At 56.2% G+C, this 25296-nt stretch overlaps 11 protein-coding genes across 11 annotated transcripts; 5 read left to right on the forward strand and 6 right to left on the reverse strand.

The window, feature by feature from the left end:
* Positions 1 to 69: 69 nt before the first annotated feature.
* SODALDRAFT_165331 (ICMT-domain-containing protein) lies at positions 70 to 1678 on the reverse strand. The gene is made up of 2 exons (XM_028606969.1): positions 1546 to 1678; positions 70 to 1078 (listed from the first exon to the last, which is right to left on the reverse strand). The coding sequence occupies exons 1-2, from the start codon at positions 1563 to 1565 to the stop codon at positions 286 to 288; spliced, it is 813 nt and encodes a 270-aa protein (XP_028466374.1). The 5' UTR covers positions 1566 to 1678; the 3' UTR covers positions 70 to 285.
* Positions 1624 to 2317, forward strand: SODALDRAFT_165347 (hypothetical protein). Its single transcript, XM_028606970.1, has one exon. It carries the CDS (start codon positions 1793 to 1795, stop codon positions 2249 to 2251), a length of 459 nt encoding a protein of 152 aa, XP_028466375.1. The 5' UTR covers positions 1624 to 1792; the 3' UTR covers positions 2252 to 2317.
* A 703-nt stretch (positions 2318 to 3020) lies between these two features.
* Positions 3021 to 3563, reverse strand: SODALDRAFT_324030 (hypothetical protein; the record flags this gene model as incomplete). Its single annotated transcript, XM_028609852.1, has 2 exons — positions 3021 to 3141; positions 3253 to 3563. 2 exons carry the CDS (start codon positions 3561 to 3563, stop codon positions 3021 to 3023), a joined length of 432 nt encoding a protein of 143 aa, XP_028466376.1.
* Positions 3564 to 3875: 312 nt separating this feature from the next.
* SODALDRAFT_333175 (peroxin 8) lies at positions 3876 to 6403 on the forward strand. Its single transcript, XM_028611900.1, has one exon. It carries the CDS (start codon positions 4005 to 4007, stop codon positions 6168 to 6170), a length of 2166 nt encoding a protein of 721 aa, XP_028466377.1. The 5' UTR covers positions 3876 to 4004; the 3' UTR covers positions 6171 to 6403.
* Positions 6404 to 7307: 904 nt separating this feature from the next.
* Positions 7308 to 8685, reverse strand: SODALDRAFT_277585 (TPT-domain-containing protein; the record flags this gene model as incomplete). Its single annotated transcript, XM_028608076.1, has 4 exons — positions 7308 to 7730; positions 7844 to 8066; positions 8160 to 8335; positions 8422 to 8685. The coding sequence occupies 4 exons, from the start codon at positions 8683 to 8685 to the stop codon at positions 7308 to 7310; spliced, it is 1086 nt and encodes a 361-aa protein (XP_028466378.1).
* Positions 8686 to 10625: 1940 nt separating this feature from the next.
* On the reverse strand, positions 10626 to 11473 carry SODALDRAFT_165436 (hypothetical protein). Its single transcript, XM_028606971.1, has one exon. It carries the CDS (start codon positions 11226 to 11228, stop codon positions 10740 to 10742), a length of 489 nt encoding a protein of 162 aa, XP_028466379.1. The 5' UTR covers positions 11229 to 11473; the 3' UTR covers positions 10626 to 10739.
* Positions 11474 to 11684: 211 nt separating this feature from the next.
* SODALDRAFT_344477 (hypothetical protein) lies at positions 11685 to 13819 on the forward strand (the record flags this gene model as incomplete). The annotated part of the gene is made up of 2 exons (XM_028613166.1): positions 11685 to 12166; positions 12374 to 13819. Exons 1-2 carry the CDS (start codon positions 12065 to 12067, stop codon positions 13817 to 13819), a joined length of 1548 nt encoding a protein of 515 aa, XP_028466380.1. The 5' UTR covers positions 11685 to 12064.
* A 323-nt stretch (positions 13820 to 14142) lies between these two features.
* On the forward strand, positions 14143 to 15612 carry SODALDRAFT_165461 (3-oxo-5-alpha-steroid 4-dehydrogenase). The gene is made up of 2 exons (XM_028606972.1): positions 14143 to 14918; positions 14998 to 15612. The coding sequence occupies exons 1-2, from the start codon at positions 14312 to 14314 to the stop codon at positions 15390 to 15392; spliced, it is 1002 nt and encodes a 333-aa protein (XP_028466381.1). The 5' UTR covers positions 14143 to 14311; the 3' UTR covers positions 15393 to 15612.
* Positions 15453 to 17344, reverse strand: SODALDRAFT_359681 (hypothetical protein; the record flags this gene model as incomplete). Its single annotated transcript, XM_028614193.1, has 5 exons — positions 15453 to 15790; positions 15880 to 16219; positions 16326 to 16464; positions 16535 to 16578; positions 17204 to 17344. The coding sequence occupies 5 exons, from the start codon at positions 17342 to 17344 to the stop codon at positions 15453 to 15455; spliced, it is 1002 nt and encodes a 333-aa protein (XP_028466382.1).
* A 357-nt stretch (positions 17345 to 17701) lies between these two features.
* On the forward strand, positions 17702 to 22674 carry SODALDRAFT_339932 (hypothetical protein; the record flags this gene model as incomplete). The annotated part of the gene is made up of 28 exons (XM_028612898.1): positions 17702 to 18559; positions 18599 to 18700; positions 18749 to 18776; positions 18864 to 18916; positions 18968 to 18973; positions 19007 to 19163; positions 19230 to 19249; positions 19280 to 19321; positions 19358 to 19477; positions 19529 to 19687; positions 19721 to 19732; positions 19793 to 19931; positions 19965 to 19979; positions 20031 to 20117; positions 20181 to 20198; positions 20235 to 20278; positions 20315 to 20339; positions 20415 to 20422; positions 20453 to 20490; positions 20527 to 20546; positions 20607 to 20688; positions 20719 to 20743; positions 20783 to 20848; positions 20894 to 21017; positions 21048 to 21111; positions 21154 to 21731; positions 21814 to 22043; positions 22114 to 22674. 28 exons carry the CDS (start codon positions 17702 to 17704, stop codon positions 22672 to 22674), a joined length of 3681 nt encoding a protein of 1226 aa, XP_028466383.1.
* A 248-nt stretch (positions 22675 to 22922) lies between these two features.
* On the reverse strand, positions 22923 to 25072 carry SODALDRAFT_333183 (Zn-dependent exopeptidase). Its single transcript, XM_028611901.1, has one exon. The coding sequence runs from the start codon at positions 25017 to 25019 to the stop codon at positions 23352 to 23354; it is 1668 nt and encodes a 555-aa protein (XP_028466384.1). The 5' UTR covers positions 25020 to 25072; the 3' UTR covers positions 22923 to 23351.
* Between the last annotated feature and the right edge of the window lie 224 nt (positions 25073 to 25296).

Here is a 25296-nt window from a genome sequence, read left to right on the forward strand (position 1 = left end):
AGTTAAATGAAAAAGTTGGTCATTTTTCTTTTTGTTCAGTTGTCTCGGGCATCTCCAAGCAATGCACCGAGTACCCGAGGCACTTTAGTACACTCTGTAGGACGATCTCCATATGTCTATTGTATTGTACCTACTTTACTATAACACTCTATTAGAGAGGTCCTACCACGGTAGTCCCAGAGTCCTAATACAGCATAAAGCGACCCAGGACGAACATCCTCCCCGATAACTCTTTCGTCGGTATACTAATTATTCAGTCATTGCCCCTCCATACCCCTACAAGAATCAGCCGCAAAAGGGGATCAAGGTGCCGACCCTCTTCCGATACTCCTCATAATCCCGGCCAAAGAAGCGAACGAGAAGCTCTTCCTCATGAACAATGCGGCCGGAGAAGAAGCGCCACAGCGCCACAGCATAGCCGAAAAAGCAGACGACGTTCCCGAGAACAAGCTGCGTACCGAGCGCCCACCAGAAGAACCCAAAGTAGCTCGGGTGGCGCAGCCAGGCGTAGATGCCCCTGGTGACGAGGGCGTGGGAGGCCGCGCGGCGGTGCTGGACGGTGTGGTTGAAGCTGCGGCCGGCGGTGACCATGGCGGCGGAACGGACGGCCTGGCCGGCGGCCACGAGGGCCAGACCGGCTGCCATGAGCGCGACACGCACCGAGGGCGGGACGGCGGCGTAGGGGCCCGGGTGCAGGAGGCCGGCGAGGAGGCACTCGGTGCAGGCGGCGGCGTGGGCGATGGCGTAGGCGGGCCAGTTGGCGGTGAGGAGGAAGGCGTGGACGCGGGCCTCGGGGGGGTTGTAGGCTGCCGTGGTCCAGAACTCGAGGAAGTGGAAGAGGGAGAGGGCGGCGAGGAAGAAGGGGACGCGCCAGAGGGGGGAGGTGGTCGTGTACAGGGTGAGTAGGATGGCGGAGACCGAGGAGGCGTGGGTTATGCCGAGGAGGAAGGCGCGGAGGGATATCCCCGCGAGGGATTTGGGACCCCCTGGATAGTAGTCGCCGGCGCGGCTCTGGTCGAAGCTGCGGATGGTTTCCATGGCCGGGGACGAATCCGGACTGTCCTCGTCGGGCGTCTCTCTGTGCGTTCCGTTAGTTCGGAGGGCTGCGGCGGCGGTGGATGTCCCGTCGATTGGTGGTTCTCGGCGAGAGTTGTCTTCCTCGTTGTCATATGGAGCGCTGTGTCTGAGGCCGAAGAAGGTGGTGGGGGCTGCAACGCCGGGACTGCCACGAGCCGTACGTCGTAAAGCCATGGTGTAGTATGGATGAGGGACCGGATTCGCTAGGGGTGTGTTGGGGGAGAGAGGGAGAGAGGGAGAGATGGGAAGGATGGATGGATGGATGGATCAAAGTAAGATATGGTAGGGAGAAATCCAAGCAAAACCCAATAACCCACTGGAGCTATCTGATTTGTTTCTAGAAGGATACCTCGAGTTGGGATATGGCTTCCAGGCATGAACGGGGAGGGTATAAACCGTATAAATCAAGGAGTATCCGGGATAAGACGTTAAGGGGCAAAGAAAGAAAAAAGAAGAGAAGAAACTCACACTCTCTCAAAGCCCCTCATAGCCCGCCCAGTATACGTGAGTCAAATCTGTTATCTGAAGTAGCCTGACCTGCAGATTATATGTATGTTTTATGCAGTTCGTACAGAGGGGATGAGGTGTCGGTCTTGGTCTGCGGCTGACTCGGGCGATTTCATCCGAATGTGATTGTCGTCGAGAACAATATGAAGAACCAACGCCCTCGGATCAGCCGTTTATGCGTGGGCCCAGGATGGCATAAGATGAAGAAATGAAGGAATTAAACGAGAGAAATGAGTGGCGGGAAAGTTCATGTATAAACACAATTTTAGGAAGAAAAGAAATTCATTTTTTAATTCATTTTCTGTTGATGAGCCCAGGTGCGACGCAACGTGATGTGATCGTCGTGAGTCCTAGGATTTATCAGGCCAATTATTCTTTCGTACGAAGAACCTTGGTATCAGTACCTAGCCTAGGTACCTACATTACGGGGTATCCATATGGTCCATCTCGGTCAGATATACACCGGGCCCTGTGTTCGGTGAGAACAATTGGTGACAAAGTGCCCCTTGTTCCCCCACCTCATTCAAACCCCTTCTTCCCTTTCCATTGTTCCAGAACAGCGGACTCTCTCGAGAAATTCATTGGAAACGTGCGGACTTTTCTACATTCTCGTGTAATAACCTGTTCCACCCAGAATACGGTTGACCTACGTTGTACTGGGTGCTGACCCAACGCTTGACTCATAAACCCAACGTCTACGTACAACTATGCATCTGGCTACCTGTAGGTATTTCGGCAAACGGTGCAAGTCCTATTCGGTAGTGCCGTGGGACGGCTAACATGGAGTCAATCCTCCTTACTATCTCCTCTTCTTCCATCTCTTGCTCTGGTCATAAGCAATGCCAACGGCAGCGACCCGATAGCTGGTGAAGAGGCAGAGGCTAGCAGCAGCTTGTCTTGTTCTCCTGCTCTGTGCCAAGTTCCTGCGCAGTGGATAGGGCGGGCGGGACGTAAGCCGTTTCTTATGCGACGGCCAGGCATGTTTCGACCAAATCATAGACCGGCAATACGACACCATCTCAGCCTCCCCGGAACCGGCTTTCAAAGAGCAACGCCGCGAGTGCCTTGGGAAATGGCGCCTGGAGCGCACGTGTCGCTCGGGGCAGGTTGATCGTGACGAGCCTCAGAGTGCAAGCTCGGAGGAGCCTTGGACGGTTTCCTTTTCCCTTAAGGTGCCTTCGCCTTAGGCGTATCCCGTCCTGCCGTATGTATGTGATGATCGGTTGGCTACATCGTCTCCGGAAGGTCCTCGTAGCGTTTCTCGATATCCCCAGCCGGTGGGGTAACGGCAAGTTTCGCAGGCTGCTTCGCAAATGACCCCGTGTCGAACCTGACAGGGTAGTGGTGATAGGTCCCCATGTAACCACCCCGCGTGCCTAACCAGCGACCGACGATCTTCGGAATGCGGAAAACAGCATGTACCGATGTTATTTGTCTCAAAGCGCGCCCTGGATAGAGAAGGACGAGATGATAAGGACGAGAACGTTGATAAGACCCCAAAGGGCGGGTAGCCAGGTCGACATGGAGAAGAAACCTGCGTTGTAAACGGCGGCAAGTCTACATATCAGGGTGAACCAAGTCGGAAAATCAGCAAAGTAAGACACCGCATGGCAGAAATAAACAACCCCCCGGGGTAAAGAAAAGGTCCGCTAGGTTGCTCGTACGTACATCACGCCGACAATGCTACCGGCTATGAGTCCCTGCACCATGGCGACGCTGACGTAGATGATGGGCGCCACCCAGAGATGCACCCGGGAGCGTTTTTTGCCGCCTTGCATGGCGATGGCGATGGCGGCGGCCGCCAGATGGACCGCCGCATAGAAGATGATGGTCCAGAGGACGGTGAAGCGCCATATGTCGCTGAGATAGTACAGGCTCCAGCGGTGATCGCCTGTCAGGTCTCTGGGTTGGAGCGACAGGGACGGGAAGGGCGGCGTTATGTAGTTGGGCGGAGGGTAGTCGGGCGCTCTCTGGGACATTTCTCTTTCCCATTCCTTTTGGCGGAAGTGGGCCACGAGGATCTATGCAGTCTTCTGTGTGTGCGTGCGTGCGTGCTCTTCTTTCTAAGTACGTGAAGATGCGAAGTATCAAAATCGAGGATCGCAAACGAGGAAAGTATGGGTAAGGGAAGGTACCTTACGTAAGGTTTGTACAAGTGATTAGGTAATTGCATTGTCTTGGGGTGGGGTGTTCTAGAAGAGCTTAGGGAGTGGCTTTATCAGGGATCAGCTGCCTCGGTAAAAACCCCCCAAGCTGTCTACCTAACAACGTAGTCTCACAGAATCGCGACAACCAACAGTACCGAGGGAAACATCAATTCAATCATCTACTTCGCACATTGCCATCCATATCGACAGCACCCCGACCGCACCCAGACAGCACCCAGACCGCACAGCGTCAGATACAACAACAGACACGCCATGCCGGCGGACAGACTCCTCAATACGGTCCTGCAGCTTTACCGATCCGTCCACGATGATGCCAAGACGGATCAGATTGTCGGCTCAACGACCAGCCTACTAACCACTCTCTCGAACCCGCTCAACATCGGCGTCCTCACATCCCAACTCCTCACAGCGCCTGCTATCTGGAATCGTCGCGATGGGCTCCGAACGAGCTTGCGCATCATCGGCATCTACAACACCGCCGCCATCCGCGTCCGAGACCAAGGCTCCGAACCGTCCTCCCAGCCCCATCCCCATCCCCAGCCCCAGCACCCATACCCCGGTTATCCCCGTCACCTCCGTCTCGAGGAGTGGACACGTGCCGTCGCCAAAGGGACCGACGACCGATCGAGTCGCTGGAAGCATCTGCTCGTTCTGACGGGCGTCCTCATGGGGATGGAGGGAAACGGAAGCGAAAGTCGCACCTTGTCGAGCGGCCTTCGGAACACGCTGCAGCAGGCCGTGGTGACGGCTGCCAACTTGGCGCTGGAGACGGTCCCTCGAGACGGTCCATTGGCGGCGCCGTCGATTGTCCTGGCGCTCAACTATGCGTTTCCCCTTCTGTCCGAGGTGCAAAGGAGCTCAATAAACGGCGATGCCTTGCTGCCGCTCTCGGTCCAGGCTATTACAGGGGACGAGGGCTTTCAGCAGGGTGACTTCCTCACATTAATTAACAGGGACGTTCACGAGGTCGGACAGCAGCTTCATTGGGCGCCGGAGACACCGTCGTTTCACCGCCTGCAGTCTCTCGAGGCGAAGCCCCTCATGGCGGGTATGGGACCTCTCTCGAAGTTGGCGGCCTTCGCGGTCGAGCATGCCGCCAACCCGTCGGTGGTCTTGGGGGCTCATAATGCGTTATTGGACTTTAGTCGATCTGTCATGCAACAATGGAGAACAAACAAACTCTCCGGAGTTGACCCGTCTGGAGAACCCCTCCGCTTGACCCCTAACGCCCTGCAGGTCACCACGCCCGTACTTTGGCAGACTCTGCAGAAGATCCTCTATGCGACAGTCACCGTTTTGCAAGCGGTTGTGGCACGCAGCCTGTTAGACTCCAGGTTGAGGAGCGATCAGGTCGCACCCGGCTTGGCAGACGGCACGCTGCGCATATTGCGCAATCTGTTCTTCATCGGATCGCGCAACGAGAACAGCGCCTTCCAGACCTATTCCTTCACCTACCTCACCTCCCTCGACGTCATGGCACGATATCCCGGGGCAAGCACCGCCTTCTTGTCGTCGCTCAAACCGGCCGCACATTCCAGTGCCGGTGCCGACGACGACTTCCTCCGCCGGACTCTCGACCTGTTCTACCTCAACGTGGCCGAACACTTGCCGCTGCACATGCCGACAGAGGCATGCGACGAGCTGATCGTCCAGCCCGCCACCGCGTACCTGACCCAGAACAGCGCCCCGTCGTCCCTGACGGTCCAGCTCTTCGAGGCCTCCCACAGCGCAATCCTCTCCGTGCTCGCCTGTCCGCACAACAGCCCCCTCACCCTCCGACTCGTGCCCTTCTACGTCGACACCCTCTTCGCCTCCTTCCCCGCCCACATCTCCCCGCGCCAGTTCCGGATCGCCTTCCGCACCGTCATGCGGATCGTCTCCCCTCCCTTCCCCATCTCCGTCACCGAACCGCACCTGTCCGAGACGCTTCTCGAGATGGTACGGTTCCGCGCCTTGACTGCCGACACGGCGCCCCTGCGACCGAGGCCCGGAGGGGATGGGAACCAGGGACAGCAACAACAAGGAGAGGAGCAGGAGCAGGAGCAGGAGCAGCAGAAGCAGAAGCAGAAGCAGAAGCAGAAGCAGAATCTCCTGTCGGAGCAAAGCTCCCTCGTGCTGACGCTCATCGACGCCCTCCCGTTCCTGCCGCTGCCGCTGGTCGAGGACTGGCTGACCACCACGGCCCAGACCATGAACGGCATTGCCGACCACGTGATGCGCGAGCCTGTCAAGGCGCGGTTCTTGGAAGTCCTCGTGAGCGGGGAGTTGGATGTCGAGAGGGCGTCTATCGGCGTTGCCTGGTGGGGGACGAAGGGGGGGAAGGATCTCGTCTTGGGCCGGGCGCCCCGTATGGCCCGGCAGGAAGAAGTTATGATGAGCGGTGCTATTGCGGCGGAGGAGAGGACAAGTAAGCTGTGAGGCTGCGATTTTCTTTCGGGGAGTCTTTGGTTTTAAGTGAAGCGGATGTGGCGCATTTGTAAACGGGTTATAGCAACATGGCAGATCAAACAAGGCGGCAAGCGGTTCTATCGCCCTTGGGAGAAACCAGTAGAAGTAGATTTCCCAGTCTACTCATCCACTGATTCAGATTATAGATTATATCTGTCATAGCGGATGTTATGCTCCTCGAAGTTTTGTGCCCCCCTCATGGATACAAACAGTGGCCTGATAAAAGGACCGAAGCATTTTCTTCCCATACGAAAGCTCCAATCCCGTCTAACTCAAAAAAGAACCCTCATCCAGCCTCGTCATCTCATCTCTAGCGAATCCTATCCATTGGAATGCAAATTTCTTCCTCCTGCGTCGAGACGGCCTGCCCACTATCATGAATGCCAAAGATCTCGCAGATCCAAGTAACATCTTTAGAATAGTCTACTTGCTGCGGCCTGTCCGTTATCTGGCTCCCCTATCCGTTAGTTGGCACCGAGGCTTGACAGAACAACGGGTTTAATGCTAATGTTGTATTATAGGTGGCAAGAGCGTATGAGCTACCTATTGTTGACAAAGTGTTGAACAAAGTGATCCAGAAACTCCTCCGACTACTCTTGTCGCCTGTACCCGCCTGGCCCGGCGTAATAAACATCTCTCTCTCTCCTTACATCTTTCGTCAATGCTTTGATGCAATGGGTATATGCTATGCGTTGTCTTGCTATGCGAGAACACACGCTTGAAAATGGAGCTTCCTGTCAAGTTTGCTCTCCACATGCCCGGGCCGCCTAGAGACCGTTCGCGATGGGTACGTAGCATATAGTAAGAAGTAGCATGAAAGCAGGTTCGTCGTCCAGAGGTGCTGAACTTTTGTTTCAGGATGACCACATCCTTCGTCATCCCTCAACAATGGGAATCGACTCCTGCCTCCGAGGGCAGGGATGGACAAGGTGTGTTGCGTCGCCATGTTTGCCCACCCACCGCGGATGTCATCGAGCCGAATGACGACTGCCCCGAGCCCATTCCATTAGATCAAGGGCCGTGTCGCCCGAACGCCCTGCCGGATACCCCAGTACTCCCGGTCCCCAAACTCCCAACCGAAAATGACCCGCGGGGAAGGGGTTGTATTCATTTCCGGCTCTTGCGGTCCAGCTCGACCTTGCTGTACCAGGCGGCGCCCACCATGGTCAGAACCATACCAGTGCCGTTGAACAAGTGAACCTCGACGCCGCCGAAGGCAATGATACCCAGCAGCACCGTCAAGCACTGCTTCAGGTTGCCGCACACGCTAATGGTCAGGGCACCGGCGACCTTGTTGGTCTGGAAGGAGGCGACGTTGAGGGCGAAGGCCAGCATGCCGTTTCCGAGAAGGGCGATGAGGGTCCAGGTAGCAATGTTGCCCTGGGAGCGCATCTGCGACACGCCGCCAAACTCTCCCGCGACGAAGGCGCACACCAGAGACTGGAGTGCCGCATACGGCGACATGCGCAGCAGGACTTCCATGGCCGGGAGGGCCAGGGGGCCTGTCATGATGCGATTGGTCGCAACGGTCTGTCGGAGGCAAACTCAGTTAGTACTCTGTTGGTGCGATGTGCTCGCAATATGCGAAAATGATGTTGCGCGCCCTCCCGAGGGCATTATTGCAAGGACACAGAAGTTCGTACCTTAATTGCGGCAAGAATAACACCCGCAAAAGTCAACAGGAAACCCAGGTCGGTGAAGGTGTATTCTCCGATGGTCGTCAGTGCGGCACCGAGCATGATTGGCACAAGAGTCAGGTAGGTGATGAATTCGTATGTTCTGGAATAGACGACGCGGTAGATGAGAACGGTAAAGACGGGCACCGAAGTCCTAAGGACTTGATAGAACGGTACTGAGACCATCGCGCTGAGACGGGGATTAGCATATGCTCGCGGGAAGCGACTCGGAAAGGGAAGGAAGAGTGGTTCGGGCTGGTGCCAGGTCATTGGTGCGACATACAGAGACAGGTTAGAGACGGCAATGTTGATGGTGAAGAGCAAGCTGAAAGCCAGGAGAATGAGGTTCTCACGCCTGCCAAGGCGGGACATGCTGAAGTAGTTCAACTGAAGGAGACCATAGCAGCCGAGACTGGCGCAGGTGGCATGGAGCGCGGTCAAGAGCCAGGGGAAAGGGAACTGGAGAAATTCGCCCCCGTCAGCAAGATACGAGAATAGCAAGGGAGAAGAAGAAAAATGGAAAAAGAGAGCGGCGGAGGACATACAACACCCAACACCAACTTGTTGTACAGGGTCAAGACCAAGCTGCAGAGAAAGTAGGCGCTTAGCCAGGCGAACTTGACCTGGGGCGAGGTGGAGTATTCGACGGGCTTTGTCGGCCTGTCGTCTGTGTTTTGGGCTTGGACCACGCCGGCACGGGCTTCGAGATCGTAGCTGTCGCCCTCATCCTGCTTCTCGTCGCCGTTGAGGAGGCGGTGGGCTTCCTCGCTACGGCGAGCCTCCAGTTTAATGCCTTCCTGATCCGACATTGTTTCGGCCGTGCAGTGCGGTATGTCGGTCTTTTCCGGTCCGATAATGATATAAAGAAGCACGCCGGCAGGTGTGTGGTTGTAGAAGAAGAAATCAAGGCAACGATTTCCAGGGTATAGTAGGTGGGATGGCGTCGACGAGGAGGCGGACGCAGAAGTCGGACTTGACGAGTATAAATCGAAAGTAGCGAAAGAACTCCCCTTCAAAGGAGTGCTTGGGGCGGCGAAGAAAAAGATGGTCGAATGGATAGGAATGCTAGAATGCTAGAATGCTGGAATGCTGGAATGCTGGAATGCTAGAACGCTTCACTCCAAGGACGGGTCGACCTCGAGTACGATGATGATGCCGAGATGTCGGCGGATAGAAAGGTGTCGGTATCTAAGAATAGTTGGATTGCGTACTTTACGACGCGTTCCACGAAACGAAAGTTATTCAGCAGACAATCGAGGGGAAGAAGGGGAGGCGAGGATCAAAGAGAAAGAAAAAAGGACAAGGGGAAGAAACGAGGATACACGGGCCCCTGGTGGAGTTGCGAAAAGGGGAAGATAGGACATGGGATATCCTCAAGGATTGGGCGGCGTGGAGCAAGGCAAGTCAACGGATGAGGTACAAAAGTGACAAGGATGTGGGGATGCTGGTAATGAGCCTGTAATGAGGCTCGTGTGGAATGTGGGCAAATGGGCAAATGGGCAAATGGGCAAATGGGCAAATGGGCAAATGGGCAAATGGAGGGTCAGAACTGGGGCCTTGACAGTCGGGCTAACGAATAAAAGCAGCCTGTCATGTGCTTATAAGGAACAGTCGTTAGCGGCTCACCTGGGCGGCTTACCTGGGCGGCTTCCTTAGGGAGGCACTAAATTGGTACATTGGGGGAGCGAGGCTCTTGGTAAAAGCAGAAAAGCACCGATACATTCACTTCAAATTTAGAGTAATTACCTTACCTATGACGCGTGGAGGAAAGAGCGTTATTGAATGATACCTGAAGGTACCTGAACCAAGGTGCCTAATAATTGACACAGCCCTATCTCTTTCCGTATTGCACTTAAGGGACTGCATGATATTAGTAAGCACCTAGGTACCTATATAAGGCTACTAGGTAGGTATGGTAGGTGCGAATTCGAATGCAGGAAAGAAACCAGGAGCGATGGAATATCGGTGCTTTTCCAGTCCTGTGCTGGTATTCTTGGCAGATTCGTCATTCATGCTCGACCTCCGTTGCCCGTTTCCTTTGGTAGTGCCTCTAGGTACACTATAATGACGGTGATCAGTCATACGATATTCGTACTTCCCGCGTGTTGTACTTTGCTCGAGTAGAGGAGACATCGTCGTTGTATTTTCCTTAAGCCCGATCTCCTTCCTCTCTACATTGGTATTTGGCTGACTTTTGCTGCATGCCGACAAGTGTTTGGGAGTCGATGATCTGGAGAGAGTTTGAGGAGCACGAGTACTAATTATCCGTTGCCCTGAAGAGGGAACGTAATTACGCCTATCGTTGACTATATAAGGCAGGATCAGCAGCTCCTGGCATCTAAGCCGTCCGATGTATATGGTACCTGCCTACGAAGATTCGTACATGCGCGAAGTATCTGCTTTCAGGGTAAGGTGTCTTACATAAGGTAATAAGCATAATAAGCACCTTACTTGTTGGTAACTACTAAAATTTCCATTTCAAACACTCCGGAGCCTGACTGTTCACAAGGGAAGTCGTCCTCTCCTCTCCACCAAGGTACAGTACCTACCTTACTTTAAGAAGTATTTGCAGGTTGCTTAAGGTATATCAGTGAAATCGGCACCAGACGTTAACCGCGATGGACTGACAACAGCATGTACCTACCTTACAACGTAGGTATCCGTACAAACAGTTGGGAACTGTCCCTGTGTGGGGCTCCCTCTCTTGGCAGCCGCGTAATCTCCCCAATCTTGGGTGGCTTCGCGACCAGGCCGTTTCTGGGTAAGACCTCCAAAGATCCACTTTCTTCTTCTTGGCTGCTTCCAAACTCATCATCGCGTTCTTCTCCCGTCCCAGCTTCGTGAAGGGAATGTTCGACAGTCATTAAAACCGGTTGACAGTAACAGGCAGATGGATCCATATAACCCCGGAGTGTTCTGACCACCGGGCAAGACGAGGCAGCTCTTTGACCTCATATCCCCGGGATTTTGGCCTCTTCCTCCAGAACGTACTGGGAAATGCATAAGCATTTGAAGTAACGGTCAGCGATTGCGCATGGTTCACCGTCATCCAATCCCACGCCGAGTTTATTAGACGTTCCATCAGAAGCCACCAGAGAGAGGGCCGACCAGACAGTTGGGCTGGTCCTATAAAGGGCCACTCCAAGTCAACAACACCACTGACAGTGAGATCCTGTCTGCTTCTCAAAAAAACAAATTCTGCTACGCCCAGATCGTCGAGATGATCTTGAAGTCGGAACGATCGTAGTCCTTGTGAATGAGCTTCCATAGGGCATTGTAGGAGCCATAGAGAAGTTGTTATCAGCGAGCTGGCAGGGGGCGTTATTTGGATGAAAGCCTGATACCCACTCATAGAGGCGACCACTTCGATGTCGAAAGCTACGTACTGCACATTTTAAGTTCTCTGCCCAGTGTATCTTACCTTGGTTTGGGCGTAGGCGATGTCCGTCTTACCCGGTAACATAAATGCAGATGTCAGACTATTGGCGCCATCATATGCTTCTAGAGATGATCCAATCCATGGTTCGTCCCCGTCCCTACGCAATATCTTCGACAGGGCCGTTTAACCACGTTCTCCGCTGTCAATTCTGCTCATACCTTGCCTTTGTATTGTCGAGTTCAGGTCTTTTCAGACTTGGTTCGTTTACCTGTGCAAAAAAAGAAGGGGTACGAGAAACAGACATAGCCGGAAATACACCTAGATTATATTTCTCTGTCATGTCCCATCCGTGATGGCAATAAAGGCCCGTCTCGCTCGTCAAGTCGCCAGAAAGTCTTCGAGGAACCCTCAAAAACACGAGGTCGAAATGCTCGAGATGCTCGAATTCAGGTCCGGGTATGGTTCTACGGGGTGTAGTCTGTATATCAGCCATCGTGTAAGCCTCCCCCCTAAGAAAGTAACTTTCTCGCCAACTGTGTTGCCCCTATACAACAAACTGCAGTCGCAAACACACAACAACGATCTTTTGCTCTTTTCTTTTTCTCTCCCCTTCCCCCTTTACTCGGATCTGTGAGGTGTGCAAAAACCGCGACGGTTCGATCTCCGTTCGCCACCGTTTCCGCCTGGAAAGCGGTTCAGATAGGTGGCTTGACTGGTGAAAAAGCGCCCCGTTCACCCTCCACCTCTCCGCCATCGTCAAACTGGACCTACCCAGGTGTCTCAACCCACCCACTCTCTCCAGGTATACAATGCCACGGCGAGGTCGTAAGATGCTGCTACTGGCTATATTTGCCTTCGTTCTCATGGGCCTAATCCTTTCCCGCATCCTGTGGTCGACCGACCTGGCATGGGTAAGCCATCATCTCCCCAGTCCTCTGCCATGCTTCCCTGCGACTGCCCATGGAATGAAACATGGAGAAACACTGTCTTCACGGCTTTGCCCGTTGCAATGAATAATTTGTTAGGCCCAATTTGGGACACAAGGGAAATAGTCCCCTCGAGGGGAGTCTTATCTCCCAGACTCGTTGACTGACCGCGCTTTCTCTTCTCACCCTCAGAACCGCATCACTTCCACCTTCCATCCGGCTAACAAGCATCCAACATGCCCCGTGTGCTCAGCGATCCCTGGTGCCCGTCGACCACCTGGACGCCTCCATTTCCTCATCACGGGAAGCGCCCCCAACTTGGAGCTATGTCGTGCGCTCGTCTCTTCGACTGTCAATCGATACGGGGCCCCCGTCATCTCCGGGTGGCAGGCCACGGGCGACAGGGACGCCGCCAACACCCACCTCGCCAAGGTCCGCGTGGTCACCGAGTACCTCGAGCAGAGGATCCCCCCAGATGCCGACGATGATCTCTTCCTCATGATCGACGGATACCATGTCCAGCTCCAGTTTGGCCCCGAAGTCCTCCTGAAGCGCTACTTCGAAGTCTCGGACAGAGAAGACGAGCGCATCATCCAGCAGCTCGCCCCGGCCAACGCCGAGAAGGTCGCCGGCCCGCTGGGTCGTCATGTCATCTTCGGCGCCGACAAGGTGTGCTCGCCTGTCGACTGGAGATGTCCGGGCTGTTGGGCCGTCCCGATGGTGCCCGGGATGGATAGCCTGACGTTTGGGCCCAAGACCGACGGAGGCAACATGACGTATAACCGGCCTCGATGGCTCAACAGCGGGACCGTCATGGGTCCCGTCAAGGAGGTCCGCGAGTTGTTCCGTGCCACCCTCCATCGCATCGAAGCGACTTATGACCCCCACTTTGAACATAGGGAGAGCGACCAGTACTACCTGGCCGGGATTTGGGGCGAGCAGGAGATTGAGCGGATCAACGCGCAGCTCGCCGAGGACCCGGAGGCGCAGCACCCCGTCGGCCCGTCGGACGCCCACTGGCCCGAGATCCTGCCGGGGCAGAAGTACAACTACCACATCGCCGTGGACTATGGGAGCAGCCTCTTCCAGACCTGGGCGGGCTGCCTGGACTGGGTGGGCTGGTACAGGTTTGACGGCACGGGGTACTCCTCCCTCGTCGACCAGAACGTGCGGGGGGAGACCGGGTTCCGGCCCTGGGACCTGCACCTGCAGGGCGATGCGATGGTGGCCCTGGATCGCATCCACTCGTCGACCGACGAGCTGTCCAGGACCGGGAGGAGCTCCAACGAGTTGATCCGCCGGTCCGAGTTCGGCGTCAACATCGTTACCAAGACGACCATACCCATCTCGCATTGCACGGGGACCGAGGAGTCTCTGGACCGGGTTTACCCCCGCATGTGGTTTTTCCGCCATGCCAGAGCTCTCGTCGGGTCGGCTCTCGCCTTCTTCAGGGCCAACGAACCTTACGCCCCGTACCCCATCAACAACCGCATATGGTACCCCGCCATGCGGTATCCCGAGGGCGTGTCCCTCGATGATGGCGGCGCATGGTCTGACGGCAGTGACGGCTCGAGCAAGATGGAGTGGTTAAGCTTCGACAGGATCTGTGGTGAGCACAAGGAATCTTTGTTCGGGTAGCGGCCGAATTGGGGGGGGGGGGGGAATTGGATCGGAGTCCCACTGGCGTTTTACTGAAGAGCTTTGTCGGATGCAAACATGATTGCCTTTGCATGTTGGCGTCCTACAAGATTTGGAAAAGTGTGCGAATGAGAATATCGGGCCTTGCGGACTTTTGGTATCGTCTTCCTGGAGTATGGGTGTTGTGGTGGTATATGCATGTGCATTCCAACGTGACGTTAGGGTCCATTATCAGAAGTGATACCCGGCCTATACGGAATACTGTATTTGCAAAATAGACTACTGTGTCAATGATGTCTTGTTCATGAAAGTCATTAAATGTAGGCGAGGTTCATCACGATGGGGGGGAAACGCGCCTTGCTGTCGTATTACATAATCACATAATGACTGGACCCCTTTCTAAAAAGGCGACCTCGGACTCTCTCACATTGTCTCATCACCTCCTCCTCCATCCAGACAAATCGATAGCATCCGGCCAAGGAACCGCCCAGCATGTCGGCATCCATAGTAGCGCAGCTCAGAGAAGCTGTCTGCAGATCCTACCCTTCCCAATGGTGTCAAGCCTTCTTCCTCCTGTCCGCCGGCATCGTCCTCTCCATGCAGCTCATCCCCGAGGAAGCGCGGCGGGCCCTTCTGGACTACGGGCCCCGAACAGCGCAGACTTCGAACAGCAGCGGCGACGGAGGCGGCGCGACGGCAAAAGCGGAGGCGAAGGACGCGGGTTTCGGTAGTGGTCTTGTGGGCATCATGGTCCGAACCCTCGCGCTGCTGGGCCACACGCCGCACGCGTGGTTCCGCCATTTCTACGTCGCGTCCGTGGCGTCCTCGGCCTTTTGGGCGGGCCAGTTCGCCGTGCGGGGAGCAGTGCTGCGGACGCTGGCGACGTGGCAGGCAGGGCGGACCCCGTCGGCGTCTTCGATGAGTCTGGAGCAGGTGCGGGTGGTGTGGGCGCTCATGGCACTGCAGGGTGCGAGGAGGCTTTACGAATGTGCGGTCGTTATGAAGCCTTCGTCTCAGTCTCAGATGTTGTCCATTCACTGGTTGTTGGGGTTAGCGTTCTACTTGAACATGGGAATCGCGGTCTGGATTGAAGGATCTCGTATGTGACCCCCCCACCCTTTTTGTTCCTCCCGGTTCCCGTTCCCCGTTCCTGTTCCCGTTTGGCTGATCAGGCTTAGAGTCGATTCTGGACCCCCCAGACCATCTAGAAGCCGCGTCTCTATTAAGATCTCCTAGTCGCGTGCTCGGTTTGTCTCTCTTCGGGTTTGCATGGCGGCAACAACATGTGTGCCACAAGTATCTGGCCAGCCTCAAGAAGTACACGCTCCCGGACCACGGCTTGTTTCGACATATTGTATGCGCTCATTACACCTGCGAGTGCCTCATCTACCTCGGCCTAGCAATGGTCGCTGCGCCGCCGGGACAGTGGCGCAATCGGACGTTGTGGAGTGGGCTCATATTCGTCGCCGTCAACCTCGGCAGCACCGCCAACGGCACCCAGAAATGGTATGCACAAAAGTTCGGAGCCGACAAGGTGGCGGGCAAATGGAGGATGATTCCGTATATCTTCTAAATACGGTTCACTACGTCTCGAAGGCAGCTTACAAGGGCGGAGTTGGCAGTCGGCAGATTCTCATCGCCGTGGCTTTCCAAGCAGAGAAAACTTGGGCCCGAGCTTGGTCACTTTCATCACGTCGCGATACGTCAGACTAGTGCGCGTTCCCCGCACATTGCGGCCGCCAGTGAACATGTCCGGGGATCGCAAGAGGTCCCAGTTGGCCACAGTCTCGGCAGATAGGTTGACGTCCTCGCCAACGTCGGCAATGCCGTGTAGGTAGTCGGTGTACAGGGAGTCGGTGGTGATGAGGAGGCTCCGCGGCTCCTGAAAAATCCTCCAGGCGGGGTCTGGGTCGAGGGCGCCGTCCTCTTTGCTCCGATAGAGGTTCAGGCATAGGCTTGCCCCGAGACTGACTGTGCAGACGACGGGGTGATATGTAGGTCCGTCCTGTGTAATCACGATGAGCTCGCTGCCGGGAGAAGAAGACAACCTACCCGCGTACTACTCGCCTTGTGTGGCATGATGCCGATTCCGGGCGGATATTCGTTGATCAGGACATGGTTTGGTCGTTGATGGGGGCTTTCGGAGAACATGTCGCTGGGGCAGGCAGCATCGGAGTCGAGACGGCTACGTCTGAGGGATAGAATGCGAGGTACGATGGGAGTCTCGAGCCATGGAGGTAATGGGGCATCGATGAGTTTGTTCTGTACGAGATCGGAGGGCCAAGTCTGTAGGCGTCGGTGGGTGAGCTGTTTCCAGCGGGGTTTCGGGGCCTCTGCGATCTGTAATAGTTGCGCGAAAGCCATGGTTAGCTTGTTTCGTAGAAATGGGCGGAGGTCGTCCTCAGAGCGAAAAAAGAGAAGAAGAAAAAGAGAAGAAAAGAAAAAAAGGAAAAAGGAGAGGGAAACAGAAGCCCGCCTTTCGTAGTATATTAGCTTCCTCTTCGACCGAGATAAAGTCTGGAATGTAAAATGCCGTAGGCGGCAAACGAGTGATCAGGGCATCGTTAAGTGATTCGGGGAGTCGGATCGATCCGTCTTCGGAAGCCATGTCTCTCCGGGTTGGGAGGTGGATGAAGGGAGTCGAACTGGAAACCTCCTGTGTACGAAGTAATTATATAAGGTGTGTAACGAATGTTTGGAAGACCGTTAATGTACCCGAATGCGATGTCCGGAGGAGGGTTCCAGTTGAGGTCATGGGGCTGGGGGGAGGTGCGAATCCGGATGCTGCACAGTGCTACCTAATAGCGGCAAATGGGGTTCTACCGTAGGTACCCATGAAGTACGGAGTACAGTCCAGTGACTCCCGCAGGATAAGATACCAAAAGGTACCTTCGGGATATCTACCTAGGTACCTTACCTTATTCGTGATTCGCATGAATACGGATAATTAAGGTACCAAAGGTAAGGTAAGGTACCTGGTAATACTCCCTTCCGTGCATGATATGAATGAGTCAATCACTAGGTAGTAACTTAAGAACACGGGACGTACTTCGTAAGTACACCGTATTTTAAATCTGTAATGTTCGTAATCAATTTTCGTACCTAAGGTATCTACTTAACTACCTAGGTACCTTATTAGTTCGTGTGCAGATACGGATATGTCGGAATTCCCTTTTCTTGGTCGGGTGTTTTGCTACTCCGTATTGCTGCCTTGATGGAAGGCGTGTCCATTGTCCCCACTTTACAGTACTTGTACCCCATTCGTACTAGTCTCATCTCCACTTCCCCTTTTTACCTGTTTCCTAGCGTGTCCAATAACATCCTGCGACAACTTTAAAAAGCCCCTCCCGGGTCGCTCCTGCCCCCCCACGGCATAGATTCTACCCAATCATATCCATAGTTGTCGGATGTGTGAGACGGGGGCCTAGCTTTTGAAGACTTGGACTCACGCAACACTTGACTGACCCAGAACCAATCCTTGCTTTCCCACCCCGAAAAGAAGGCATCACCATCTTGAGCCTCCATTCGCCCATCCCCCAAACAACGAGACCACTCCCTATCCGATCTTATCTTTACCTTCATCCTTCCAGTAGGACTCTCTTCGTATCGAATAACGATTTCTTTCAGAACACTTTTTTTTTTTGACTTTTTACGACGCGCGACCGCGCTTGCGACCGTGCTCGCGATCTTCTTTCACCAAGAAGGGAGGGGGGAAAGGAAAAGTCTCAGTTCCCCGGTGGCGACCAAGAAGCAACAAAGCAACTTTGCCGGCGACCCTGAACCCTACCGAGTCAATTGTACGGCTCTGTCAACCTCCCTCGACTGTGGCCGGCTCGTGGCCAGGATGGTGCTAGCAAGCGTGTCGGCCTCTAGATAAATGCTATGGATGCGCAGAATGCTCCCGGGTCCGACAAGACGAAGCCTGCTGCTTCTCCCACCCGGGCTGGTGGCACCCAACCGGACGGCGAGCAGATCAAAAAGACTAACAACAGCGACGGCACTGGCCTGAGTACGAACGATGACGCCGCTGTAAAAACCAGCACCAGCACCAGCACCAGCACCATCACCAACCCCCCCTCTAAGAGCACCGGAGTGCCCGTTCCCCCGGAACATCCTCGACACTCCCGTCTCGATATCCAGTCTACTCCCGACTTAACAGCTCGTTCTACCACTCCCGCTGTTGATAATAATGTGGATTCAGCCAACGGTGACCGGGATTCTGACGCCGAAACCATCGTGTTGCCCGGCAAAGATGGACACTCGCCCTCCAAAGTTAGGAAAGTGAAACATGAAGACGGCAGCGACGGTGACGGTGATGCACTTGATTCTCGAAAACCACGTGAATCGGCTTCCGCGAAAGATGGAAATCATGCCGAGAAAAAAGCCACGAGTGGTGGCGACAAATCGGACAAATCGCGGTCGGAGCATGGTCTGCAGGAGAAGAAACACCTCGAAAAGTTTGCTAAAGCCAACGATGGATCCAGCGGCCTGAGCTCTGCTCCAGCTTCGCCTCCAGACCACCGACGACCCCGCCGTCGTACGGTTCACGACGACTCGGACTCCGATTCTGATTCCAAACAACGTCACATCCGCAAGCCTTCTGCCAATAAGGCCCGTGCGAAATCCACTGATCAGGTTCTGTCGCCTCAAAAACGCAAGGCATACCGAGCAGAGTCGGGAGGCGAGGCTGAGGATCAGAAATCTGCTCGGCGCCGGCACCTTGACGCCCGCGGTGACTGGGTCGCCAGAGACGAAAGGTCCACTCTCAGGGACGGCAAGAGTTCCCAACGAGATCACAAGCCACCAACATCCTCGAAGACACATGCCGATGCCAACAACCAAAGATCTACATCCCCCTCGAGCCGTGCACATAGACGGAGCGTATCCACCCATCTGCCCTCGCAACCTTCGTCCAACGGCGTGGCCCAGAAGAAGAGACGTCTTCCGCCCCCTTTGCGTTCCACTGAATATCACTCGGACGAGTCTTCGGCCAGCGGGAGCCCTCACCCTCGCAACGTAAAGATGCGAAAGCTATCCACCCCAGCCACAGCCGACGCCAACCCTTCCCCGGCCAGGGCGCCTGCGTCCAAGAAGCACGTCGACGCCCATGGCCAGACGCCCCTTGCACGGGCCTGTAATAAAGGCGAGTACGAGGTGGCGAAACAAAGGCTGGAAGAAAGACCGGAGGACTTGAACATCGCGGACTATGCCGGAAATACCCCGCTTCAGAGTGCTGCGATACATGGTTATGAGGACATTGTCAAGCTACTCATCGATGCGGGATGCAGCCTGGATTGTGTCAACGAAATCAAGGACACCCCGCTGCTGGACGCTGTCGACAACGGTCACTTGGGCGTGGTGAAGCTGCTCCTTGACGCCGGCGTGAATCCGCGCAAGGCAAATCTGGAAGGAGAGGAGCCGTTAGACCGTGTCAACGATGAGTTTGAGAATGCCGACGAGATCCGGGCTGCCTTGATCGAAGCAAAGCAGAGGCATGCCGAGGTTCGCCGGACGTCTGAAGAACACCAAGCGGCCGAGTTGAACGATAATCGATCATCCAATGGGCCCGAGAGCCCCCGCCATTCGCCAGGGGCTACCAGCCTCGGGCGCCGACCTACGGCGAGCCGAGCGACAAAGACTAGCAATCACCACCTTTATGTCAACCTCGATGCGAAGACCCTGCGAGCCGCCGCCGCCCGAGGCGACGAGGAAACAGTTACCAGGGTGCTGCAGGTGAGAGACAACTGCGACGACCCCGCAGCCATGGTCGCGGCCGCTCGAGGTGGCCATGAAGTCGTTCTCCAGCTGCTGCTGGCACTTGGTGGCGCGAACCCGGACCCGCCACCTGTGCGTGGCATGGCGCAGGAAGTTGGCACTCCTATGTTGGCAGCGATTGGTCAGGAAAACATCAATGTCATTCAGCTATTGCTCAGCCAGCAAAACTTCGATCCCACTCGCCGCTTTCGAGGAGAGTACTACTACGAAATCGCGAGACGCCGCCAGGGGACCAACTGGAAGGAGGAAGAACAACTCCTCAAGAACGCGTTCGATGCGTATAGGAAAGCGCAACGCGAAAACAAAACCAAGTCCCCCGGCAGGCGAGAGCGAGAGCGTGTAAAGGCACAAGAGCGGGAGACAAAGCGAGCTGGCCGAACAACGGGTAAGGAAGAGCCGCGATCCGGCCAACGGAACCCTGGGAGCCCTCCTCGAGAAACCGAGGCGAAAAAGCTATCTACATCGGGCTGGGGTTCTGCTGACCACGAAGACCAAACATCGTCCCCTAAACGTGCTGCCGGCGGTAAGGCCAAAAAGGATGAACGGAATCCTGCCGCGACCCTGTCTGACGAGGAATCCTCTCCAGCAGCTTCACGCAAATCGCGTGGCAAAGCCAAGATAGCCGAATCAGACATGGCAGGACTTTCATCCGAAGGTGAGACGGTAAAGCCCCGTCGAAAGCTGGTATCCAAGGGGGAGCTCAGGGAGGAGAGGGAGAAGCAACGGCGAGCTAGCATAATGTCGAGTGCGTCGTCCCTCAAGGATCATCCGCCCAGCCCCCGCGAGCCCAGACACGACGACCACGCCGAAAAACCCAAAGGCGAACGAGTCTCGGAGAAGTACCACGACCGGACCAAGGCAATCAAGAGGGATGAGTCCAGAGACAAGCTCCCGGCGTCGGGAGAACACGGCGCCAAACGACACCGTTCTAGCGTCACGCCACCGCATTCGGGTATCAGCGAGAAAGACGGCTCCGAAACGCCTGCTAAACGGAGGCGAATCGACGCGGAAGGGAAGGAGCGGCGACCGAAGGCTTCCGACTTGGTGGATGAACAACAACCGAAACCAGCTCGCGACGTGGCGTCGAAACCGAAGTCAGTGCCACGGGATGTGGATGATGGCAGCCGAAAGCAACCACACCAGTCGGGCGTCGGACCTTCCGACAGCCAGGGGCACGAAGCTGCAAAGTCGAACCCCGGAGACAAGCCTAGCGTACAGGTGAAGTCGGAGGACATGGACGTCGAGATGCCGGATGTTCCCCCGTCGAAGCAAGCGGAGGAGTCGGAAGAACGCGCACAGAGGGAGCGACAGGAGGAAAAGAAGAAACGAAGAGAGGCCGAAGCCGAGGAAGCGCGACGAAACGAAGATGCGCAGAGGGAGCGCGCGGCCGAGAAGAAGCGACGCGAAGAGCAAGAATACAAACGTCGCGAGGAAGAACGGAGGCGACGCGAAGCTGAAGAGGAGGAGAGGAAGCGCAAGGCGGCGGAGGATGAGAAGAGGGAGAGAGAACGAAAGCGGTTGGAAGAAGAGGAACGGCTGAAACGCGAAGCAGAGGAGAGGGAGAGGGAGAGGAAGCGGCGCGAAGAGGAGAAGAGACGGGCCGAAGAAGAGAAGAGGCGGGCCGAAGAGGAGAAGAGGCGAGTCGAGGAGGAGAAGAGGCGGCTTGAAGAGGAGGAAAGGGAACGTAGGCGAAAGGAAGAGGAGGACAAACTGCGGCGGCAGCGACAGCAGCAGCGCGAAGAAGAGGAACGCCTGCGCCAGGAACAACTGGAACGCGAGGCGGCCGAACAGGCTCGTCTCCGACGCGAGGAAGAAGAGCGCAAAGAACGCGAGCATCGCGAACGTGTCAAGCGGGAAGAGGCCGAGCGCAAACGAGCTGCTCACGAAGAGGCGATGCGGCGAGCGAGAGAAGAACAGGAACGACAGGAGCAGGTGGCCAAGCGGCCGGCGCTTCTGCGCTGGCTTGACAGCTGCCCGAATCCCCAGGCGGTTGCGGAGAGATTCAAGAGTTTACATGGCGTCCGATACGACACGATCCGTCACGAGGCGAGGGGAACCCCTGAGGGTAGGGAGCAGTGGGTCTTGAACGTACAAGTGGCGCTGTTGCTTGGGATCAAAGACTTGGATTTGGCCAGATGTGAGTGCAGCCCAAGCCCGACGATGTTGTTGTCGCTCTCAAAAGAGTTTCTGCTGACATTTTGGGTTTCCGTTGATTTCAGACCCGGAATGGGAGCGTATCCCCGTGCCGAACATTGCCAAAAATGTCGTTTGGTGCCTGGTACAGGACGAATACGCCCTGACCAGGTTGCCGCTCCGCGACCTCGGAGCCACCCTCCCGGATTATTATGATCCTGGCCCGGATCCGTACAGCATGTATCCCCATACAATGGTAAAGCTTCGCAATGCAACTCGAGAGCAGTTCCTTGGGATGGACATGTTCTTCGTCAAGGTGAGATTCAGCTCCAGGCGCATTCCGTTCGATTTGAACCAGCTAGCTAATATGGAGGGACACCCACCAGCTCTCGGACTTGATGCACGTTGTCCCCAACTTCCCACACCTGCGAGATGTCACGGTGACTGTGCACTACAGAGAGTTGCCCGAAAGCGAAGCGGATTGGCGTTTGTCAAAATACCCGGGGAGGTGGAAGCAGGACCCGGATGCGGGCCGGTATTACGGCTTCGCGCCCCAAGCCACATTCTGGGTCAACGGCGTCAAGGGGGGAGAGCGGTTACCCGGCTTCTCAGCCGTCAGCAGGGAACCGTTCCCGGAGAGGCGGGCGCCGCGAAGGGGCTTGGTACAAGTTTTCCCTGACGACCCGGACTACGCAAGGATTTGCAAGGAGCAAGGACTCGAACATCTCTTGGAGGAACAGAGAAGCGCTTCGCGGTTTAACGGCGCTCACCCGTCTCCCATCAGCGCGACTAGCGGAAGGGAGCACGAGAACGTTCCCGACTCCTCGAATACCGACCACGATCGACCTTCTACGGCTTCTGTACCGGTAGTTGACTCGTCGAAGGAGTCCCAAACTCTTGTTAACGGTGTGCACGGGCTTCGAGTGGACGGTGCGGCAACAAACTAAACCAACTCTCTCTTGTTTTTTTGGTTTCTATCTTCCTTTATTATCATTATTCATGTGTTACACGATGCATGACGACTGGTCGTTCACTGCCTACTCTATACATAATGGTCCAGCACGTAACTATGACCGGGTCGGGAGCTCCTTTTGCCGTCGTCTGGGCCCGGTTGGGATTCCTGCGACTATCCACACTTGGCTTTCTTTGTTTTGGCTTGGAGAACAAAAAAAATCGGGGAGCCTTTCCCTTTGTTGATTTATAGATACAGTTTATCGCGAGTAATTCGAGGCCAGAGGACGGACGGACAATATGGCGAAGAGAAAGACGTGAAGGAAGATGATGGGTATGACGGGACGGGGTTCGTTTGGTCTTGGTCGCGGTTACACTTGGGCTCTGCACTTGGATGACGACTCGGATGACGATGGTCGGCACCTTTTCGCATCACCGAAGAGGTCGGTTGTTTGCTGTGTGTATGCATGGGTTTTGACGAAGGCAAGCAACTTGACCGAGGCTTCGTTTCATATCAGTCGAGCTCCTCTCCCTGTTCCCCCTGAAGGAGGTGGAGGATTGGCTGGACAGTTGGAATGAAGCAGTGAAATTCGCAAAGACGTGAGACGAAGGACCTTGAGCAGAGGAGTAGAGGCTGTGTATGACCAAGGGTCCGGGTATCATACCTCGATGCTTACGGACTCCCGCAGAATTCTTTCATCACATGCACCAGCGTAGAGGCCACCGTCTCGACCGACTTCACGTCTACCCACTCCTCCTTGGAATGGAGACCATGACCCTTGGGCCCGTACAACACAGCCGGTATGCCCTTATCAGCAAGCAAGGCGCAGTCGGTCCAGTACGAAACAGGCTTGACCACGGCAGCCTCCCCGGAGACGGACTCGTGCGCGCGCTTCACGAGCTGAACGATAGGTTCCGTCTCCGGGACGGCGAACGGCGGCCGGAAGAAAGTGACCCTGACATGGTAGTTCAACTCCGGGCCGGCCACATTCTCCGCCGCGCGCCGCAGCAGCTCCAGCACCTCGCCGCGCACCGACTCGGGCGTCTCGCCGACGACGGTCCTCCGCTCCAGCACCACGGTGCATTTCGCGGGGTACGAGGCGGGTTCCTCCCCGCCGCGGACCATGGAAGCGTGCACGCTCGGCGGGCCCAGCAACGGGTCGTCTCTCGTCCCGGACAGTAAAGAGTCGGAATACCGCGCCAGCTCGACGAGGAAGGAGCCCGCGCGCGTGATGGCGTCGACGCCGAGGTCGAAGCGGGACCCGTGGGCCGCGACGCCGTGTATGTCGACCTCGAGCCACGCGAAGCCGCGGTGGGCGTTGGCGAGGGTTTCGTCGGTGGGTTCGCACACGACGGCGGCGTCGGCGCGCCAGCCTGCTTCCAGGACTTGTTCGGTGCCGATGCTGAGGTCTTCTTCGTCGGCTACGGCGGCGAGGAGCACGTCCCCTGCCAGGGGTGTTTTTTTCGCCTCGGCTAGGGCGACAAGGGAGGCGGCGAGCCCGGATTTCATGTCGGCGGAGCCGCGGCCGTAGAGTTTCCCGTTCTGGATGACGCCGCTGAGGGGGTCGCCTGAGTAGCTTGCTGTGGTGACGGTGTCGATGTGGCCGTTGAACATGAGGGATTTGCCACCCCCCGTGCCGCGGACGATTCCTACGACAGAAGGCCGGCCGGGGGTGGGTTCGATCCAGTGGGTTTCCATGTCGCGGTGTTCCAGCCACGCGGCGATGAATTGGGCGATTTCCGTCTCGCCGGGGCCTTGGACTGTTCCTGTCCCCGGGACGGCCGAGTTGATGCGCACCAGCGCCTGCGTGAGGGAGGTGGCGTCCTCGAGGCTGACGTCGCGGGGGGGCGGATAGGGTCTGCGGCCTTCGGTGCAGAGGAGCACGACGGTCGCGTCTGGGGTGAGGTTGAGACGTTGCCTGTCGTGAGGGGTCGAGGTCAGGCGACGGAGGGCAGCCAGGGTAGCGGCGCCGCAGGGTCCAGCTAGGACAGCAGCGGATGATTCGACGAGTTCCTGGACGGCGAGGTGGGACTCGTGGTCGCTTACGGTGACGCTGGCGTCGACGCCGTCTCGTAGGAACGGCCAGGCGATGCTGGAGACGGTGCCGGCGTCCATGCCGGCCATGATGGTGTGGGATGTCTGGATGGCGTCTGGGGATCCCTTGGCGAGGCTTTTCCAGAGGCAGGCGGCTGTGTCGGGCTCGACGGTCACGACTTTGGTGGTTTTGCCGGGGGACTTGTAGTGCGCCACCACGGCCTGAGCGAAGGAGCCCACGCCTACTGGTGCGATGACCAGGTCGGGAGGATGGCTGTCGAGTTGGTCGTCGACCTCTTTCAGCATTGTCTGGTAGCCTTGGACGATCCACTGCGTTTCTCGTCAGCACAGGATGGTGAGAGAGGGAGAGGGAGAGAGAGATATTGCCCCGACGCACGTTAGGAATCTCCTCATATCCAGCAAACGCCGTATCCTGCACCAACACGCCACTAGCCGCCACCGCATCCCGCGCAGACCTCAACACACTGTCGTCATACGTATCATCGATCTGCACAACATCAGCCCCTTCACTTCTGATCAACTCCACCGTAGTCGAGGGGAGCGCCCTGGGCACGTAAATCGA

The sequence above is a fragment of the Sodiomyces alkalinus genome (genome assembly GCF_003711515.1).
Source record: "Sodiomyces alkalinus F11 unplaced genomic scaffold SODALscaffold_5, whole genome shotgun sequence".
NCBI classification, from domain to species: Eukaryota; Fungi; Ascomycota; class Sordariomycetes; order Glomerellales; family Plectosphaerellaceae; genus Sodiomyces; species Sodiomyces alkalinus.

Bases quoted from the DNA above. Each gene is read 5' to 3' on its own strand.
- SODALDRAFT_165347 (XM_028606970.1), top strand. From the start codon at position 1,793: ATGAAGGAATTAAACGAGAGAAATGAGTGGCGGGAAAGTTCATGTATA.
- SODALDRAFT_333175 (XM_028611900.1), top strand. From the start codon at position 4,005: ATGCCGGCGGACAGACTCCTCAATACGGTCCTGCAGCTTTACCGATCC.
- SODALDRAFT_165436 (XM_028606971.1), bottom strand. From the start codon at position 11,228: ATGAGTGGGTATCAGGCTTTCATCCAAATAACGCCCCCTGCCAGCTCG.
- SODALDRAFT_333183 (XM_028611901.1), bottom strand. From the start codon at position 25,019: ATGCTGAAAGAGGTCGACGACCAACTCGACAGCCATCCTCCCGACCTG.
- SODALDRAFT_165461 (XM_028606972.1), top strand. From the start codon at position 14,312: ATGTCGGCATCCATAGTAGCGCAGCTCAGAGAAGCTGTCTGCAGATCC. The intron at 14,919-14,997 runs GTATGTGACCCC...GATCAGGCTTAG, and splicing joins GGTCTGGATTGAAGGATCTC to AGTCGATTCTGGACCCCCCA.
- SODALDRAFT_165331 (XM_028606969.1), bottom strand. From the start codon at position 1,565: ATGAGGGGCTTTGAGAGAGT. The intron at 1,079-1,545 runs GTGAGTTTCTTC...CGGAACGCACAG, and splicing joins ATGAGGGGCTTTGAGAGAGT to AGAGACGCCCGACGAGGACA.